Source organism: Lytechinus pictus, chromosome 10 (assembly GCF_037042905.1).
Source record: "Lytechinus pictus isolate F3 Inbred chromosome 10, Lp3.0, whole genome shotgun sequence".
In the NCBI taxonomy this organism is placed as follows: domain Eukaryota; kingdom Metazoa; phylum Echinodermata; class Echinoidea; order Temnopleuroida; family Toxopneustidae; genus Lytechinus; species Lytechinus pictus.
Window position 1 is genome coordinate 19,141,630 of NC_087254.1, and position 17,075 is coordinate 19,158,704.

A 17,075-nucleotide genomic window follows, 5' to 3' on the forward strand; every position below is an offset into this window, starting at 1 on the left:
TGCATTTCTTAATTTCAACTGGTTTCATTTGTATTTTAGTCCCAAAAGTGAGAAACTATGTTTAATCTTCTTTTTTTCCCATTCTGCAGCAAGACATCGTATGGTGTAATATTGTTCTGGAGAATCCCTGTCGATACATCACACTCAGTAAGGTAAGAGTCAACTTAAATGAGGCAGCATTGCTTGACGCAAGGTTGCGTCAACTATCATTGTTGCCTAAATGACTCTTCGTGAGAGAGCGTATACTGCTTAATGCCACAGTCATATAACGAAACGGATCCCATGCCGGTCAAGTCTATTACGTCATTTCGAATGGCATTATCGGTTTGTTCGGATTCGACTTCGTGTGACTAAAAAATATAAAGCAACCTAATGTGCTTATGAGCCCCTCGTTGATTTGTCTTATCTTTGGTAAGGTCTATATTTCAAATAGAATAACGATAGAACAAAATTATGAGCAATACAAACGTAAAGGAGCCTAATAACTGCTTACTCATTTATTATGATAACAGGAAGGGACCCTGTGTCTGTTCGATGAGAATCTCCGTCTGGAGACGTGCCTGGAGATTAAGGATGGTACAGAGGATCAACGGAATGGATCTAAGAGACGCTTTAAGACATGGTATAGTGATATTGTCTTCATGGCCAATGTCAACATGATTGCTATAGGATCAAATAGCAGAACGATTCGCTTCTGGGATATCGTCAACACAAAGACCTGCATTGAACAATTCAACCTATATGGTAAGATAGATCATTGGTATCCACAAAGATAAGACGCATTAATATTTCTCACCTCTTTGCTTAATTTTTTTTTTCCTGTCTTTACTAATTTTGTAATATTGTGATCACTTTTCCATTATAACTGTAAAGTTTTTTCTCAACGCAACTAATTCGTTTTAATGACATGTCTTTTCATTTCATTGAATACGAAATTTGAAATTAATATTTGATGATAATTTGAATTTGAAAAGAAAAAATAGAGAAGAAAAACTTTTAAGCCGAAGATTGGTTATTGTTCCATTTTGACTTCCGTCAATGAGTCAGGCAGTTAATTGATCTTACATGCGGTCATTGAAATTCTAAAGGTTTTCATTACAGACTGAATGATCATTGTGACCCGAATGATGATATTTGAAATACTGTGTTATTCAGATTTGTGTTTTTCTTGTATTTTTCTATCGCCTTACAGCTCTAAGTGACATTCCGTCGTGTATGGACTACTGGTATGATAAGAAGGTAATGACTGCTCATGCATCTGTTCCTGTTTATACTGATGATGATGATAAGAATGATGATGATGAGGATGATGATGAGGATGAGGAGGATGATGATGATGATGAGGATGATGAGGATGATAATGAGGATGATGATGATGAGGAGAAGGAGGAGGAGGATAATGAGGATGATGATTATGATGATTATAATAATGGTGATGACGACGATGATGATGATGATGGTGGTGTTGGTGGTGATGATGATGATGTTGGTGACGATGATGAGGAAGGTGTGCTGTGACAGTTGTGACGACGACGACGATAGCACCCCCTAAAAAGGTGGAATGAAATTATGAAATATTATCCAGCAGGAGTTTTTCATGTATATTCATTATAAATTCCAATATCTCCCCCATCCTTACCTAGAACCCTTCTGGTGAATCTATCTTGGTGATGGGTTCTGATAAGGGATCAATCAATCTCTTCTACTTCTTGAAACCTCAAGAGAAGATATTCGAGACTCCCTTCAAGCCTGAAGACACTGTTCAGAAAATTTGGATGCATGTGAGTATGGTCTACTTTCATTTTCATTATACCGACATTCGAACCTTTTTGTCTGCCCAACCATCTTATACGAAACATCTTTTCTCGATAGGTAGATGATAATCTTTGCAAAGTATTAAATTCAAAATTTATTCCACTTTTAAACAATATTGTTTCAATTCAAATCATGTCATGTAATATTTGTAACATTTTGGGGAATATATTCCTCAAAACGTTCTACGAAAGATACGTTCATATAACATTTTATAAAGAACAAACATTTTTTGTTGCTCTGTAATATCAGAAATGGCGACCAATTGATATTTCATCTTCATGATAGCATTAAAAAAACTTATAACTTTCGAAATACATTGTTGATTGTTTTATTAAATTTATTTGAATTTATTCTATATTGTATGCATTTTAGTTCAAGTGATCACATTTACTTTGATCAAAATTATATAAATTATTTTCACATATTTCAAATATATATGTCTCGTGTCATGCAAAAAAAACTCTAATATTGATGAAAAAAAACTAATTCCTTTCAGAATATCTGCCAGCATCAGAAGTACGTTCGGCATGTTGTCATACCGTATGTGCACACAGAGTATATCCGCAAGGTTCGATACCTCCCTGACAAGGATTTCATCCTTTCATCAAGTGGGTGTAGAAAGACACCCCTCATCATGATGGATATACAGGGAAAGAGAAAATCTTACACCTATAAACTCAGTAAGGTAAAGGCAACCGTGGCAGGCCCTATATATGTTAATTTAAGTTGAAGTTACAGTGGTAGTAGACCTTGGTAGACGATTTGTCATAATGGAGCTGTCAGATCTGACAACTGTCCATGATTTTGTTTGGCTGAGAACCACTGTTACCATGGTAATTTTTTTATAAATATATAGAAAAAAAATTGAAGACAGGTAGATTTCTTTTATACCCAATTTTATCTTCACATGATAGGGTAGTACATCATGACAATTTAGTTTGTCATATGAATATTGCAATAAGTGAGAATAAAAACATGGTTTTTCTCGGAATGGTCCAAAGTGGACCTAACCCCTTTTGCAACTAAACTCTTCATATACATGTGCAAACATAAAAGTGTAGTTTGCTTGGGACATGCGACTTTGTAGAGGGTTCGAATAGAAAGAACTGATATGCTTCGAAAATTCACCCACTTTGCAGAGATTTCGGAGGCATTGTTGGCATGGGTGTCGATCAGTATTCTTGGTTGGGGGGGATGATGACACAAAAGTTCTTGTGGATGGGGATCTTTCAACATTACCCCCACTAAAATCACAAGTTAGGACATTTGGGAGTGATTGATATGCATGGTGTTCTTGGAAATTCCTTCATTGTTGTAGTGTACTGTACTTATATATATATTTTTTTAATTCAATTTGTGTTACAAGTAAGCCTATTCTAAACTCATACGAAAGAAAAAATGACAAAAATTATCTGGAACATGTACATAGTAATCTGTTGATTGAGCATGATGTATACACAGGGGCATCGATCCATTTTTCAGATTGGGGGGGGGGGGCAAAATCATGCATCAACGTTCCAAAGACGCTCGATCATATAAAACGAACAAACTCACCCACCCACCCCTACACCCCCACACATAGGCCTATATTATATATATATATATATATATATATATATATGAATCATGAGAAAGAGACACATATCTCAACCTCACCAACAATGCGAGCGCGAAGCGCGAGCTGAAAATTTTTAGTATGACATGAAAACATGAAAAATGTACCTGTTTAGGTTTGCTTGTAGTAACTCATGAGGAGCATAGATACATGTATCTCACTAGAGAGCGAGCTAAAATTTCTTTATATTCTGACGTGAAAGCTTGGTATTCTAAGCACTTTTGGTACCAATGATTAAGATGGGTATCTAGAAGAACAATAGATGCGAGCGCAAAGCGTCAGCTGAAAATTTCAATATTTCGATCTGGACAAAAAGACAATTTAATGGACGCTTTTAATAAAGAACAAGATATATATCCAACAAAAGATTATTGCAAATCGAAGTGGGAGTTCTTTTGAGGTATAGAACTGAAAACGGGACATTCTATTCACCTATTTAATCATGAAAAGTATGGGGTTTTGGTACAGAAATGATACGAGCGCGAAGCGCGAGCTGAAAAATTTTATATTCCGATCTGAAAAGCAGACATTTTGAGCACGATTTTAGATCAAAATCGAGTTGGTATCTTAATCTCGCTTGCTGGTTTCAGTGTAGCATTACAATCTTATTTTATTTTTAGTTGCACATGCGGAATTATTGGGAGGGGGGGCAAAACGATATGTTCCCCCCAAATATTTTCATTGGTGGGGCTATTACTATAATAGCTATATGGTCATTCCTTAGACGATTTATCTTGCCACCCTTTTACTCCCGTTTTGTTTTTCCACCCTTTTGAATTAATTGATTTATTAAAATTAATTCATTCACCACTGGTGGGATGGAACACCCTTTCAACAAAAGTTGTTTTTCGTTGGGGTCCTTTTATGTCATGTGTTAAAAAATATCATATACATAAACATTTCATTCTTTTTCATCTTGAACTTCCACCCATCTGTTTAATAGTCCTGAAAAAGAATGTTTTCATTTAATAACAATATACACAAATTGCGAGGGAAACAAACTGATTGATGGCATACTATAATCATCACTATAATCATCATGATCAAACTTTTAATTTTTTCATCATCATTATTATAATTTTTCTACCCTAAATTATTGGGGGGGGATGATAATACAGGCCATCCCCCCACTTGAAATATTGGGGGGGGGGGGATATATCCCCCCACCCCCCCCCCCCCCCCCGTGATAGACACCCATGATTGTTGGTTATGTCCATTATCGATTTCAGTTAACAATTCCTACTTTTTATTCGTTCTTTTCTAATGCAGGGTGTGGAATGTTTCGACTACAATCGAAGTATGAACGTGATCGCTACAGGTGGTATTGATCACGTGGTACGGCTTTGGAACCCGTATGTTCAGGATAAACCAATCGCCTTTCTCCGTGGTCACACTATGGCGGTCGTTGGCGTCGTCATCAACGATCGATTCAAGCATGTCTACAGCTTTGCAAAAGATGGAGTAAATGATTTCTCTAGTATGATAAAATCGAAAAATAACTTAGATCATTGCTCTAACAAAATTAAAACGGATGTACTCAAATTGATAAAATATAAGAACTTGATAAATATGAAGAATGTACGGTACGGTGCGACGGGTGCGTCCTAGAAAAAAAGTAAATTCATTTTTCAGAGATATATCACAATCATTGGATATGTTTTTATTTTAAATTTGAAAGACGATGAAAGTCTCGCTAATCTACAAAAATAAGTTGTACATGCATCGATAAAAATTATATTAACTAGCATTAATAGCATTATAAATAGAGAATTAAAAAACAATAAAAATGAATTATATGATATTAAGAGAAAACATTATACAAATGAATTTATGTGGGTATTAAAAATTGTTCTCGTAAAAGTGTTATGCGCAATCAATAAAATTATCTTTCTTTTAATAGACGATATATGTTTGATTTCCCGTATTTAATGATTAGGTTGTGAAAGTATGGGACCTGTACGAGTATACCTGTTTGCAGACCATAAGCGTGAGGTTTCCTTGTCTGCAGAATGCCAGAAATCCAGAATTCGGAATGGTCAACATGGTGTTATACCAGGCAAGTATGAAATAAAGTACTTTCAAAATGTTTTGATCTTTTAAGAATATATAATAAGACCGACTCGGGTATGAGAAAAATACTCGATCAAGATGATACTGTCTCGTGTTATTTGATAATCTAACATATTTTTCTGTTCCAGCACGTTTCAGAACAGTAATAATTGTATTTATTCAAAATAGTCTATGCAGAGAAAGATGTTGATTTGGAGATATAATAAACTAATATGAAATATGAAGTTGTTGAAAGTCAATACAGATCTTTATGTTTGTGATGGAAAAAACTATAAAAAATATTATATATATATATATATATATATATATATATATATATATATATATATACATGCAGGGCACCCAAGTAAAGTATTGGACATATTTTGACAAATGGTCTCACGAAAGTTATGAAACCATGACAATGACAATCAGATAATTGATGATGTTTGTATAGGGTCGAGAGCTGATGACGGCATGTGCTGATTATATCGCCCTTCTAAGTCTGGGACGTAACAATGCTTTAGAGAGACGAATACCAGTCACACATGAAACTCAACTATGCTGTACAGTTTACAACTCATTCTTCAAAATGGTGAGATATTATCAAGATAATTTACTTCTGCCTGAATTTCAATATCGTCAGGGGTTGTACTATAGGTGCATGATTTATTTAAAAAAGGAGAAAGAGAAAGAAAGAAGTAATAAGGAGAGTATCAGAGAAAATGAGATACTGGTCGTATCCCCATTATTTAATTGAGAACAAAGGACGTCAATAGGTAGTCCCCCTCCCTCCCTCTCCCCACACTTTAACCTCCTTACCAAAATAGCTGCATGCCGCCCTTGGTTTTCGTTCAATTAAAAACGGTGCCATGTAACATGTCATATATTAAAACATGAATGCTTTTCTTGTACGATTACGTTATCTTTTTCATTCTTCCTATCAACGAATATCTCAAGCCATCGGCGTCATAGTGGGCTGGTCCCTGTGTATCGCTCATGGGTATTTAAGAAGATTCAGAAGTGCACGGTTGATATCACAAAACTTATTATTTTTTTTTTTTAATTTGACTGTATAGTGAAATGCTCGTTATTCTTTGATAAAATTTATGCCAATTATTTCATGTGTATTTACTCCCAAATTGATTTCAGCCTATTTGATACAATAGTCGGTCTCCTTGTCAGATGCGGTTCCAGAGGGGGAGGGGGGGCACGTGCCCCCCCCCCCCTTTGAGAAGCAAAATTACAATTTTAAATGTAAAAAAGACCCTTTTTTTTTTTTTTGTCAAAATTTTCCTCCGAAAAATTTGCCCCCCCCCCTTTTGGAAAATCCTGGATCCGCCCCTGCTTGTGTATAGATTACTAGGCCTACGTTGTTTTTTTTTTATTCATATACCACTTTATGTATATTATGGAATAGAAATATTGTTTACACCTACACATTTCAAGGTTAAAAATATCTTTTAAAAACACATGTATACTCCTGCCATTCATCTTGATTTTAGGTTGCCACAGCAGCAGACGACTCCTCCATTTCAATATGGAACGTGGAAACTGGCGCCAAATCTTTCACTATCCCAGAGGCTCATGGAAATGAAGAGATCACGTGTCTCACCATTAGCACCACGGGAAGAAAATTGTACTCAGGAGCTAGAAATGGAACGATAAAGGTAAAGATACACAACACCATCTTTAAACAAAACGTGATATACAGTTAGATATAATAAAAAAAAAATGAATTAGATAGATGAATAAAGATAGATCTTTCACTATCTCAAAGGCTCATGGGAATGAAGAGTCACGTGTCTCACCATTAGCACGACGGGATGGAAATTGTACTCAGGGGCTAGAAATGGAATGATAAAGGTAAAGATACACAACATCATCTTAAAACAAAACATGATATACAATTATATATAAAATGAATTAGATAGATGAATGAATAAAGATAGATAGATAGATAGATAGATAGATAGATAGAATGGTGATGAGGAGACAGTCTTAACCCTCAGAATCTCATAAGAATATAACATAAATTGGGATGGGTTTTTAAAAAGTACATTAGTTTATTTTTAGTTTGTGTTGTAATTTGTTTGTTACACGAAACCTGTATCCTTATTCCTTGTGAACTACAAAGGTTTGGAGCTTCCAGAACGGTCACAGTATCCATGAATGTGAGAGTGTAGGGGATGACGAGATCACTGGACTCATCTCAGTCGGGAAGAAGAAAGGTTTCCTGAGCGTCGGATGGAGTAGGAAGATAGTCCAATACCAGGATGGGGATTGTGACGTAAGTCTGGAAAGGTTGCATGTGTGTGACATTGTCATGAAAAGGATCATTTATGAAGTATACATGTATGATATGTATGACACAAATAATGAAATATATTATCTATGTGCTCAGATCATGACATGTATCATGTGTGTGACGAATATCACAAAATATACCCTGTTTCTGACGTAAGCCATGAAAAATATTATGCGAGCCATAAGATGTGTGTGACGAAAGTCCTGAAATATGTAGGGTGTGACGAAAACCATGTCTATATATTATGTGCGACAAAAATAATGAAATATATCATTTACGTGACAAAGAACATGACATGTATCATGTGTGTGACGAAAATCACGAATAGATACCATATGTGTGATGAAAATCATGAATTATATCATTTGTGAGGAGAAAATCATGCAATATATATTATGAGTGGCTTATCATTGTGTATCATTTCTCTTTTCAGACGAGCTTTCTGAAAGCAAACACCAACTGGAAAGGTGGTCAGGTTCACAAAGATGATATCTTGGCGTTCGATTACAGTCCTCCTAGTCTCCTAGCAACGGCAAGCTTTGATGGTGAGATCCTCATCTGGAGTCTGGAGACACAGAAAATATCAGTCAGACTCCGTAGAGGGCAGCCTACTATCATGTAAGTCAGAGCTCTTTGTCTGTTGGTTCTTGAGTCATGAAAATTATCAGAGTCTGGCTGTAAACCTTGGATCCACCTCCAATTCTTTTAATATAATGAATGTATTTGGGAGCTCTCAAGAACGCGGCAGAACAGAGAGGGAAAGTTTATTCAAATAAAATTGCTATTCATATTTATTTGTTGTCCTTTTATTGAAATTTAGCACTGTAGGCATGAAGTTCCATTCAGAAGCTCCCAATTTGTTGAATAAACTTCTTTGACACTCTGAAACTATATTTGTAGCATGTAGATGTTATGTAAGAGTCACGCCTGCAACATCGCATTTAGACATTATTTATTATTATTATTATTACTTATTATTTGTACTGCGCTTTTCCCATTAGGCCCAAAGCGCTTACAATGAATTAATTAAATGTAATATTTTAAAAACTACAAAGTACGAAAGAGATGAGTTTTTAATGACTTTTTGAAAATTGCTAATGTTGGAGACTGTCTAATTATTAGTGGCAGGTCGTTCCAGGATTTTGAAGCCGACACTGTAAAAGTTCTGTCACCAGCTAATGTACGAGTTAATGAATATGTGAGGCGAAGGTGATCACTGGCCGACCTAAGTGCTCTAGTTGGTGTATACAGATTCAAGCAGTTACTTAAATACTGTGGAGCCTGTTTATTCAGTGTTTTGTAGACAATCAAGAGTAATTTGAACGTAATTCTCTGTTTAAAAGGAAGCCAGTGAAGAGAATTAAAGAGTGGTTGGGAAGGATGATCTCGGGAAACCTGTAAAATTAATCGTGCTGCCCAATTTTGTAGTCGTTGAATACGAATTGATTGATTAGAGGGAATTGTAGAAAGGAGCCCATTGCAATAATCAATACGAGACAGAACCAATGAACGAACAGCATTGTGACAGGCAGACTGGTCAATGAACCTTCTGATTCTAGAAATGTTCCTTAAATAAAAAGTAGACATAAGCTCAACCTGTCTGTCCCTATATCTGTTTCCTTTCTCAGCCTAGGATTCTCGATCACTTGCCATAGTTATGTTAACTTCTTTTTTCTACATTTTCTACATACAAGGGGATGCAAGTGGCAAAAATCAAATTTCTTTGAAAATGGCTAAATGTATCGGTCAAAATAGTTGCCAGTGTAACGGAAGCCAGTTACATCTCATGGAGCATGTATTTTTCTCCAAAATTTTGCCAGAAAGAGGAACATAAAATATGAATCATGAAAACAAAACTTGAATTCATTTTCTTGTCACTTGATTCCCTTTATCTAAGTAGGGCAAACTCGTTGTTGGTAATATTGAAACATTGTTATGTGTTGTCCTTAACTTTTTTGTTTCTGCTTGCATTTCCACTTATGTTTGAAACAAAGTTATCTGTCTGTCTGTCTGTCTGTAAGCACCATTATCTCTTTTCCCTCTCAATGCACTTCTTAGAAGCCAGAGGTTGAAAGCTGCGCTCAGTTTGCTAGGTGTCAATGTGCTTGCTATGAAGAAGAAGGTCCTTGACATGGATTTGACCCATGAAGAAAGGTCAAAGGTCAGATCTAGACCCAACTCAAGACACAGAAGGAACCACAAGCAACCAGAAGGGTAAAGTACTACTGCCAAATCTGTTTCTGGCTTATGCACTCTTTCCGCTTTTCTTGGTGTGTAATGTATTGCTTTTTCAAAATAAGAAACAATAATAATTTCTTGAGATCATTCTTAAATGTCTCTAAATATCTCTTATCCTTTCAAAGGCAGAAACAACAACCTCAATCGTGTTATTCTCATGGCGGGTAAGCATATGAAAGCATTCTAAAACTGTCCAAATTCGTTCGTGGAAAATACATGAATATGTGCGAAATCATTGAACATCAAAATGATGGCCAGTTTTACTTTTATCAAATATTCTTTCTTATAAACTTATAAACATAAACCTGTTCAACTTTATACTTCAACATAGCCAATTTTCAGTTCGTCATCATCCATGGTTACCTAAGAATAATGATAATACATGAACTACACATTTGTACAGTTCGAAATATAGAACGGCTTTCACAGAACCAAGGGTATCTATTCATACTAAATAGACCATAATTATGGACAATCCCATATTCAGCACATTCCTAAATCCGACTCCCATTTTCTCCTTTTTAGTTTCACTTCATGAATCGATAGTAACATATAGCGTTATATCTTTTTTTATATGATTAAAAAAGTGGAAACGAAACATTTCAGGATGGATTTGCATGTATATATGGGGTTTGGATGTTTGGAATTGTCCAAATCATTTTACTCTAGACTTGATTAGTCAAATATAAACTCGGGTGAGAAATTTGAAAGAATATGCATAAGTATATAAGTGCACATTCTTTTGGGATCGTTATAGGCCTATATCTAATATTTTAATGGTCATTAATTTGTATTTTTTTCTTTAGGTTTTCACAACCCCCCGTGGAGAAACTGTTGTTTCTTTCATCCCGGTTATCTGGTGGTATGTCAGACAGTGCTGTGCTGGTTTCAAGCGAGGCTGGACACCTACACTTTTGGGCTATCTACGGTCAAAAGAGACACCACAGAGGTAAGACTACAGAAAAGGACTTGAAAGATGCTACTTCCCTGAGTTGCAAATTTTATGTGTCAGTATAGAATTAGGATCTGATATCTGCTCCATATTATTGGTTCTAAATAAATATGGTGCATTCAATTATCAGGTTATAAATATAAAAAGGTGGTTTCAGTTTTGGTGTTGAAATTTGGTGTAGGTATTGTGTTGTGGCACCATCATACACTTAACACCAATTACACCATACTTGAAACCACACAGTGTATCAATGACGTCCGGTCCTATTATGGTGGCAGCGGTGGGATGTTTCTCACTCCAGCTGTTAGTAAAATATATGTCTCCTAACGAATCTCATGCTTTTTCTCTAAATATCATTATCTACCACAATCAATCCCTGCTCACTACACACCTAAATTTTTAACACAATTTTCTCTTCAGGTGAACTAATGTTTCTCACAAACATAATGCATGACCATTCATCATAGCAATTACACCACAATAAATCATAGACTCATCCACAGCAAAGTCAATTAGAACATCATTAATTAAGTCTTGTAAATTAAGTAATTGAAAGAATGTCAAACATATGATAGCGATTCGCCCTTGATTCTAGATAGTGAGTTTTTCTGCAACAAAATGTAAGAAAATAGAAGCATATGAATTTGAATGCAATTCTTCTTTCTTCTTTTTAATCTATAGGTTCGTTTTATTCGAGTGATTCTACGGAAGAAGATGAATCTGTACTAGCTCTGAGCACCAACGCTGACAATTCACTGCTCATATCTGGTGATACCATGGGCCATGTGTATATATGGGGTATCTCAAACCACTGTATCTACCCTACCAACATTGTAAGTGTATTTCCCCTTGGCTATGTTCATATTCTTATAATAAGAAATTTCTAGGCCCTACGCGGGAGCACTTTTCTTCTAATTACATCAAAGAAGAGGAGAATTTTGAGTAATATCAGAACATATAAAACTATTCTTCCAGTAATACCAGATATATATTTTTTTTTATAGAATTCAGAGTGATTGTGTAAAGGAATAATGAATTATTAAAACACATTTTACCAATGAAGTTGGTCCACATATTAAATTGAATCCACACCCTGACTGTCAACTACAGACAAATGTTACATTTCTTGAATTTGCAGGAGGATAACAGCCGACCACCCTTGTTAAAAAGCTGGAAGGCACACGATTCTACTGTGGTCAGTGTGGAATACATTGATCATCACTGTGGTCAGTTTATACTGACTGCCTCCACTGACTTCACAGCAAGACTGTGGACACTTGAAGGTCATTTCGTTGGAACCTTTGGCCAGAGCATGAACTGGGACTTGATGAACCCAAATACATATCAGCATCCAAAGTGAGTATGGTTTCAAGGATCTGAAATATCGGTACCTGGTGAGCAAATATCTTTCCACAGGGGTGATGATGAGAAAAAAAAATTGATGATTTCAATGGTTGCACAGTGCAGGATGCTGTGACATAACCTATCCAACTGTGTCACCAGTTTGGGAAAATAACACAGTGTTACTGTGTCATCAGTGTGTGACACTGTGATATAATATTACTGTGACACCAGTGTGTGACAATGTGGTATAATGTTACTGACTGTGTCACCAGTGTGTTACACTGTGATATAATGTTACTGACTGTGTCACCAGTTTGGGAATCTAACACAGTGTTACTGTGTCACCAGTGTGTGATACTATGATATAATGTTACTGACTAGGTAATCAGTGTGTGACACTGTGATATAATGTTACTGTGTCATCAGTGTGTGACACTGTGATATAATGTTACTGACTGTTTTAACAGTGTGTGACCTGGGATATAATGTTACTGATTGTGTCACCAGTGTGCGACACTGTGATATTATGTTGCTGTGTCACCAGTGTGCGACACTGTGATATAATCTTACTGACTGTGTCACCAGTGTGCGACACTGTGATATGTTACTGTGTCATCAGTGTGTGACACTGTGGTATAATGTTACTGTGTCACCAGTGTGTGACACTGTGATATAATGTTACTGTGTCACCAGTGTGTGGCACTGACATAATGTTACTGACAGTGTCACCAGTATGGGACACTTTGATACATCATGGCTGACTGTGTCACAGTGTTCACACTGTAATTATATCACCACATAGGATTAATCCAAAACCATGTTTCAGTAATGAATCACAGTTGTTATTTTTTGAAACGCTGGAGCTAAAGGTGCTAGAATGTGTAACATATACTGTAAAGTTGTGAGTGTGTCACCATATAGTGCACACAATAATTTTAAAGAGTTTGTATATGCATTATCAAGAATAAAAGTGAACCAATATGGATAGTAGGAACAATTTATTTGAAACTCCTTTAAACAGTTGTAGAAATGATTGTGCGCGTGATTAGTATGATACATGTACGTCACAAGCAAGCTCTGAAAAAGTTAAGAAAGACTTTGGTATAGTACATTGAACCGGAAACTAGATAATTGGCTCCGAAAAAGCGCTATTATTAATCCAACACATCCCCCATCCGACTGACAGCAGTGTATCCATTCACAAACCGTGTAATTTCACTTATCCTTTATTTTTCTTTCTTTTATATGTTCCTTTTCTTTTCAGAGATCCCTGGACAGAGGATAAGCAGCCTCCCATAAAGAAGGATAGTATCTTTGAAAGAGGTATGATACATGTGTCCTAATTGACAGTTACAAATGAAAATTATGACAAATACTTTCTTGTTTTCTCTTATAAAACTTATACTTCTTATTTAATTCAGTTCAATTTAAGTTCATCACCCACTTTCCACTAGAAAATCTTACATAGGAAAGAAAAGAAAAACATGATATAAATTATCATGAAAAATGTGTAAGGGATCGCATGTAAGCCATTGGCCTTTCGAAGCAGAACCCTAATGTACAAACTCAAGAAGTAAATAAATTAGACAATTCAAGTCAAATACACAACTAATTGCATATTTGATTGGGCTGGAATCACAATTTTTGAAGAGTGCTCTCAATGAAATATGATTAATGAGCGAAGTTATTGTGTTACATTTTTAATGGCAGTGGTCTCAGAAGCCGAAGAGGAAGATGATGTCTTTGACGATGGAGATGTGAAGGTAGAAGACATCACCCTACCACCAGAAGACAACACTGGTAACACTGAACTTACCAAGGAGAACCTTGCTATGCTACCAGGATCCAAGCCTGTACAGAGCAGACGATCAAGAGGGTCAAGCGCGGGAAAGTCAAGCAGCTCGGAAAGCAGCCGAAAGAGCGGAGAGCTTTCTCTTCTTGATGTGAACTTGAATACTAGTCTGGTAGGAAATGCGAATGTGTCTGGCCATAGTAGCATTCCCGTTCAGATTCCGGTGATTAAACACCATACAAATTCCAAACCGGGATCAGGGGAAAACCGTGGAACTAGCAAGACTGAAATAGGTAGCATGCCTGCCATTGCAAAATTACTTGTTTCTGCTTCAGGGCCAGAAGCAAAATCAGGTTTCTTTGCAACACAGCGGGATCAAAGTGCCCTTTCTTCAATATCTCGAGTGGCTCGTAGTTCTGAAAGTTCCTCAGGGTCTACCGTGACACAGACGGCTCATCCTCTCCCTCCAATCTCGAAATCACTTGACGCACTACCCGAAGAGACTGATACTGGTTCCGAACAAATCAAAAACAAAGATGGTCCCAGGAAGAAATCAAATGTTGATGGGACGGTGAGAAGTTGCAGTCAATCTGACCAATCAGAGGGTAGCAAGGGTAACAACGGGCCAATCAAACAACGGAATGGGACGGTAACGCGACCAGACGACAATAGAGTACGTAGGACCAGAAGTCAGGGATCAAGGAGTGTATCCAGTTTTGGGTCAAGCAACACAGGAAACCTTGAGGAAATAAGACTGGGCTCAAGATCAAATACAGTAAGCAATATGAAGTTCAATTTCAAAATGAAACAAAAATATTATATTAGGAAAATTTAGAATCTCTTCAAATTCAATTTCATGCAATAACTGATTTGCAAGGATATGCTGCCATTATACAAGGTTTTGTTCCAAAATCATCAGCTCTCATAAATTAAAGGAGTTATCTCATCCGCAGCATAGAATATAAATCTGATATCATTATACCGATAAAGTATATTTGCAAGTCAGTGGCGTAGCTGACAAATAATCCCTTCAATGGCACAATTGGATTATATAATATAATCATACAGTATAGAGTCGCATTGTCATTTTAAACCTTGTACTAATACTAAACTTTGATAAAGTAATTTTGAATATTTGTCTCCAAAATAATATCTGGTGATATTCTGTCAGTGCAATGGATTAATCTCTCTAATTAAAAGTTCATTATCTCTGATTCGTTCATAGAGTCTACTGGGTCGGCATGTTGATGAAGGTCTGGCTCGTATAACCAACAGTCGTTCAGAAAGACGTCAGAGGTTTGGGGATATCGATGTTACCAGGGTATCAAGATTTGGAAAGATATGTGCTCCTTTTCAAGCCCTTGCAACTCAGGTAATATGACAAGTTGTAAACCTCTTTCTTTCTTTTCATATGTAATGTTTTAAAAAACTATTCAGAAAAGAAAAAAGATTAAAAAAAAAAATATGGAGATATGGGGGAGGGGAAAAAAAAGAAATGTAAAACCCAACATGTAAATTCATTATTTAAGCTTGATGATTTTGTTTCCTTTGTATTTCACACAGTCCACCAAGGCTGTTGAGTTCCCGTCCACACTACCGATGACCCAACGAATGAAACAACGGGGTGTCTCATGTACCAACGAAACTGACCTTGAGAAGTTGACCTTGACCCCTCTTCAGCTTGAGTTTAAGAGCGAAAGGTCAACATATGGGGGAGAGAATGGCGGTGCAATAGAGGGTGCAATTGCAGCCGTTAAGAGAGCGACACAGTTGGAGCCCCTGCCCAATGCGCACACCGGAAGCCAGGGGAAGAAATAATCATTAGTCCCCACAAATTAAAGCAAAAATGTGTTTTGCAAAAAATTGTGACCGTTTTAAAAATGCATTCGATTCATTAATTTAAATGAAACTTTACTTTCAAAATGTGAAAGTTGTTTACAAACAAATTAAGATGGAAATCTGGCTTTTCCTTTACCCCTTGTATAGCTAGATTTGACTTTTTCAGTTTCAATTGACATGTCAATTTGCAACTCGTCTGATATTTAATTCGAAAAAGATTCTTTGCACATTTCAATATTTTTTCAACAGTTAGTTGAAGTTATTTCTAAAAGTGCCTTCAAATCAATTAAAGTTTGCAAAGTTGAAAATGGATTTAGCATGAGAAAGTAAAATTCATGGCAAATAATTATTTTCAACAAAATTTGCATCTTCTGATATGATCAAAAGTTTGTATAGGTTAAAGTGTGATTAAGTATTGTCGATCTTGTGTAGAATTTTTTGTGTGAAAAACTTGCCTTTCTACATGAAAACAACTGAATACATATGTTTTAAAATTTCGATGGAAAAGAAAACAACATCAATTTCTCATATTTTATAATCATTATAAATGATTTTGAAGGTGAACAAACTTACTTAGTTTGTTTGTGGTCTACATTTTATATCACTGTATTTCACGATGGTCATGAAAGCGCTTTTTTCATACATCAATCTTGTAGTAATGTGGTACAATTCCTAACAAAGTAATTACTATCCGTCCTGACATTGCTGTAATTAACTTTTCGGCATCATCATGCTCAGCATTAGGTCACAATTTTTATTTTTTATGTTGTTATTAGATTAAAATGGTGACCTGATTAACTATGGAACCCCTGAGGTGAAATGACATGTGTTTTATCATGACTCTTTCCCTCATCTTAGAAGTTGTACCATTGGTAAACTTAAAGCAAGTTTAGAAGTTGTGTGAATTAGGTATAAAAGTTGTAGGAACAAGTTAGTAATTCATGAGAACAAGTTTGGAAAACTAAAGCATGTCATCTCAGGGGGCTAATCAAAATCATCAACGAAAGAAGAAGTTTTAAACTAGACCTTATTTATACATTTGAACAATCATATGAGCAATGCACTGCTGCCAAACCACCAGAACTTGTGAAATATGTATATATATTAATTTATTCGTTATATA

The 17,075-nt window shown here is 35.9% G+C and overlaps 1 protein-coding gene across 2 annotated transcripts in view; it reads left to right on the forward strand.

Moving 5' to 3' along the window:
- LOC129270286 (WD repeat-containing protein on Y chromosome-like) overlaps positions 1-16,973 on the forward strand; it is a 33,387-nt gene extending 16,414 nt beyond the window's left edge. Inside the window, exons 5-23 of one of the 2 annotated variants that reach the window (XM_064105491.1) lie at positions 90-152; positions 513-744; positions 1,193-1,239; positions 1,644-1,781; positions 2,312-2,500; positions 4,700-4,891; positions 5,367-5,486; positions 5,937-6,074; positions 6,985-7,149; positions 7,617-7,769; positions 8,221-8,405; positions 9,846-10,001; positions 10,832-10,974; positions 11,659-11,810; positions 12,116-12,333; positions 13,586-13,644; positions 14,032-14,888; positions 15,339-15,485; positions 15,677-16,973. In XM_064105491.1, coding sequence (XP_063961561.1) covers positions 90-152; positions 513-744; positions 1,193-1,239; positions 1,644-1,781; positions 2,312-2,500; positions 4,700-4,891; positions 5,367-5,486; positions 5,937-6,074; positions 6,985-7,149; positions 7,617-7,769; positions 8,221-8,405; positions 9,846-10,001; positions 10,832-10,974; positions 11,659-11,810; positions 12,116-12,333; positions 13,586-13,644; positions 14,032-14,888; positions 15,339-15,485; positions 15,677-15,931 — 3,609 coding nt within the window. In that variant the 3' untranslated portion in view covers positions 15,932-16,973. Of the gene's footprint in view, positions 1-89; positions 153-512; positions 745-1,192; positions 1,240-1,643; positions 1,782-2,311; positions 2,501-4,699; positions 4,892-5,366; positions 5,487-5,936; positions 6,075-6,984; positions 7,150-7,616; positions 7,770-8,220; positions 8,406-9,845; positions 10,002-10,150; positions 10,190-10,831; positions 10,975-11,658; positions 11,811-12,115; positions 12,334-13,585; positions 13,645-14,031; positions 14,889-15,338; positions 15,486-15,676 lie in introns of both variants that reach the window. The other variant, XM_064105492.1, reaches the window with a different exon arrangement.
- Positions 16,974-17,075: the final 102 nt, after the last annotated feature.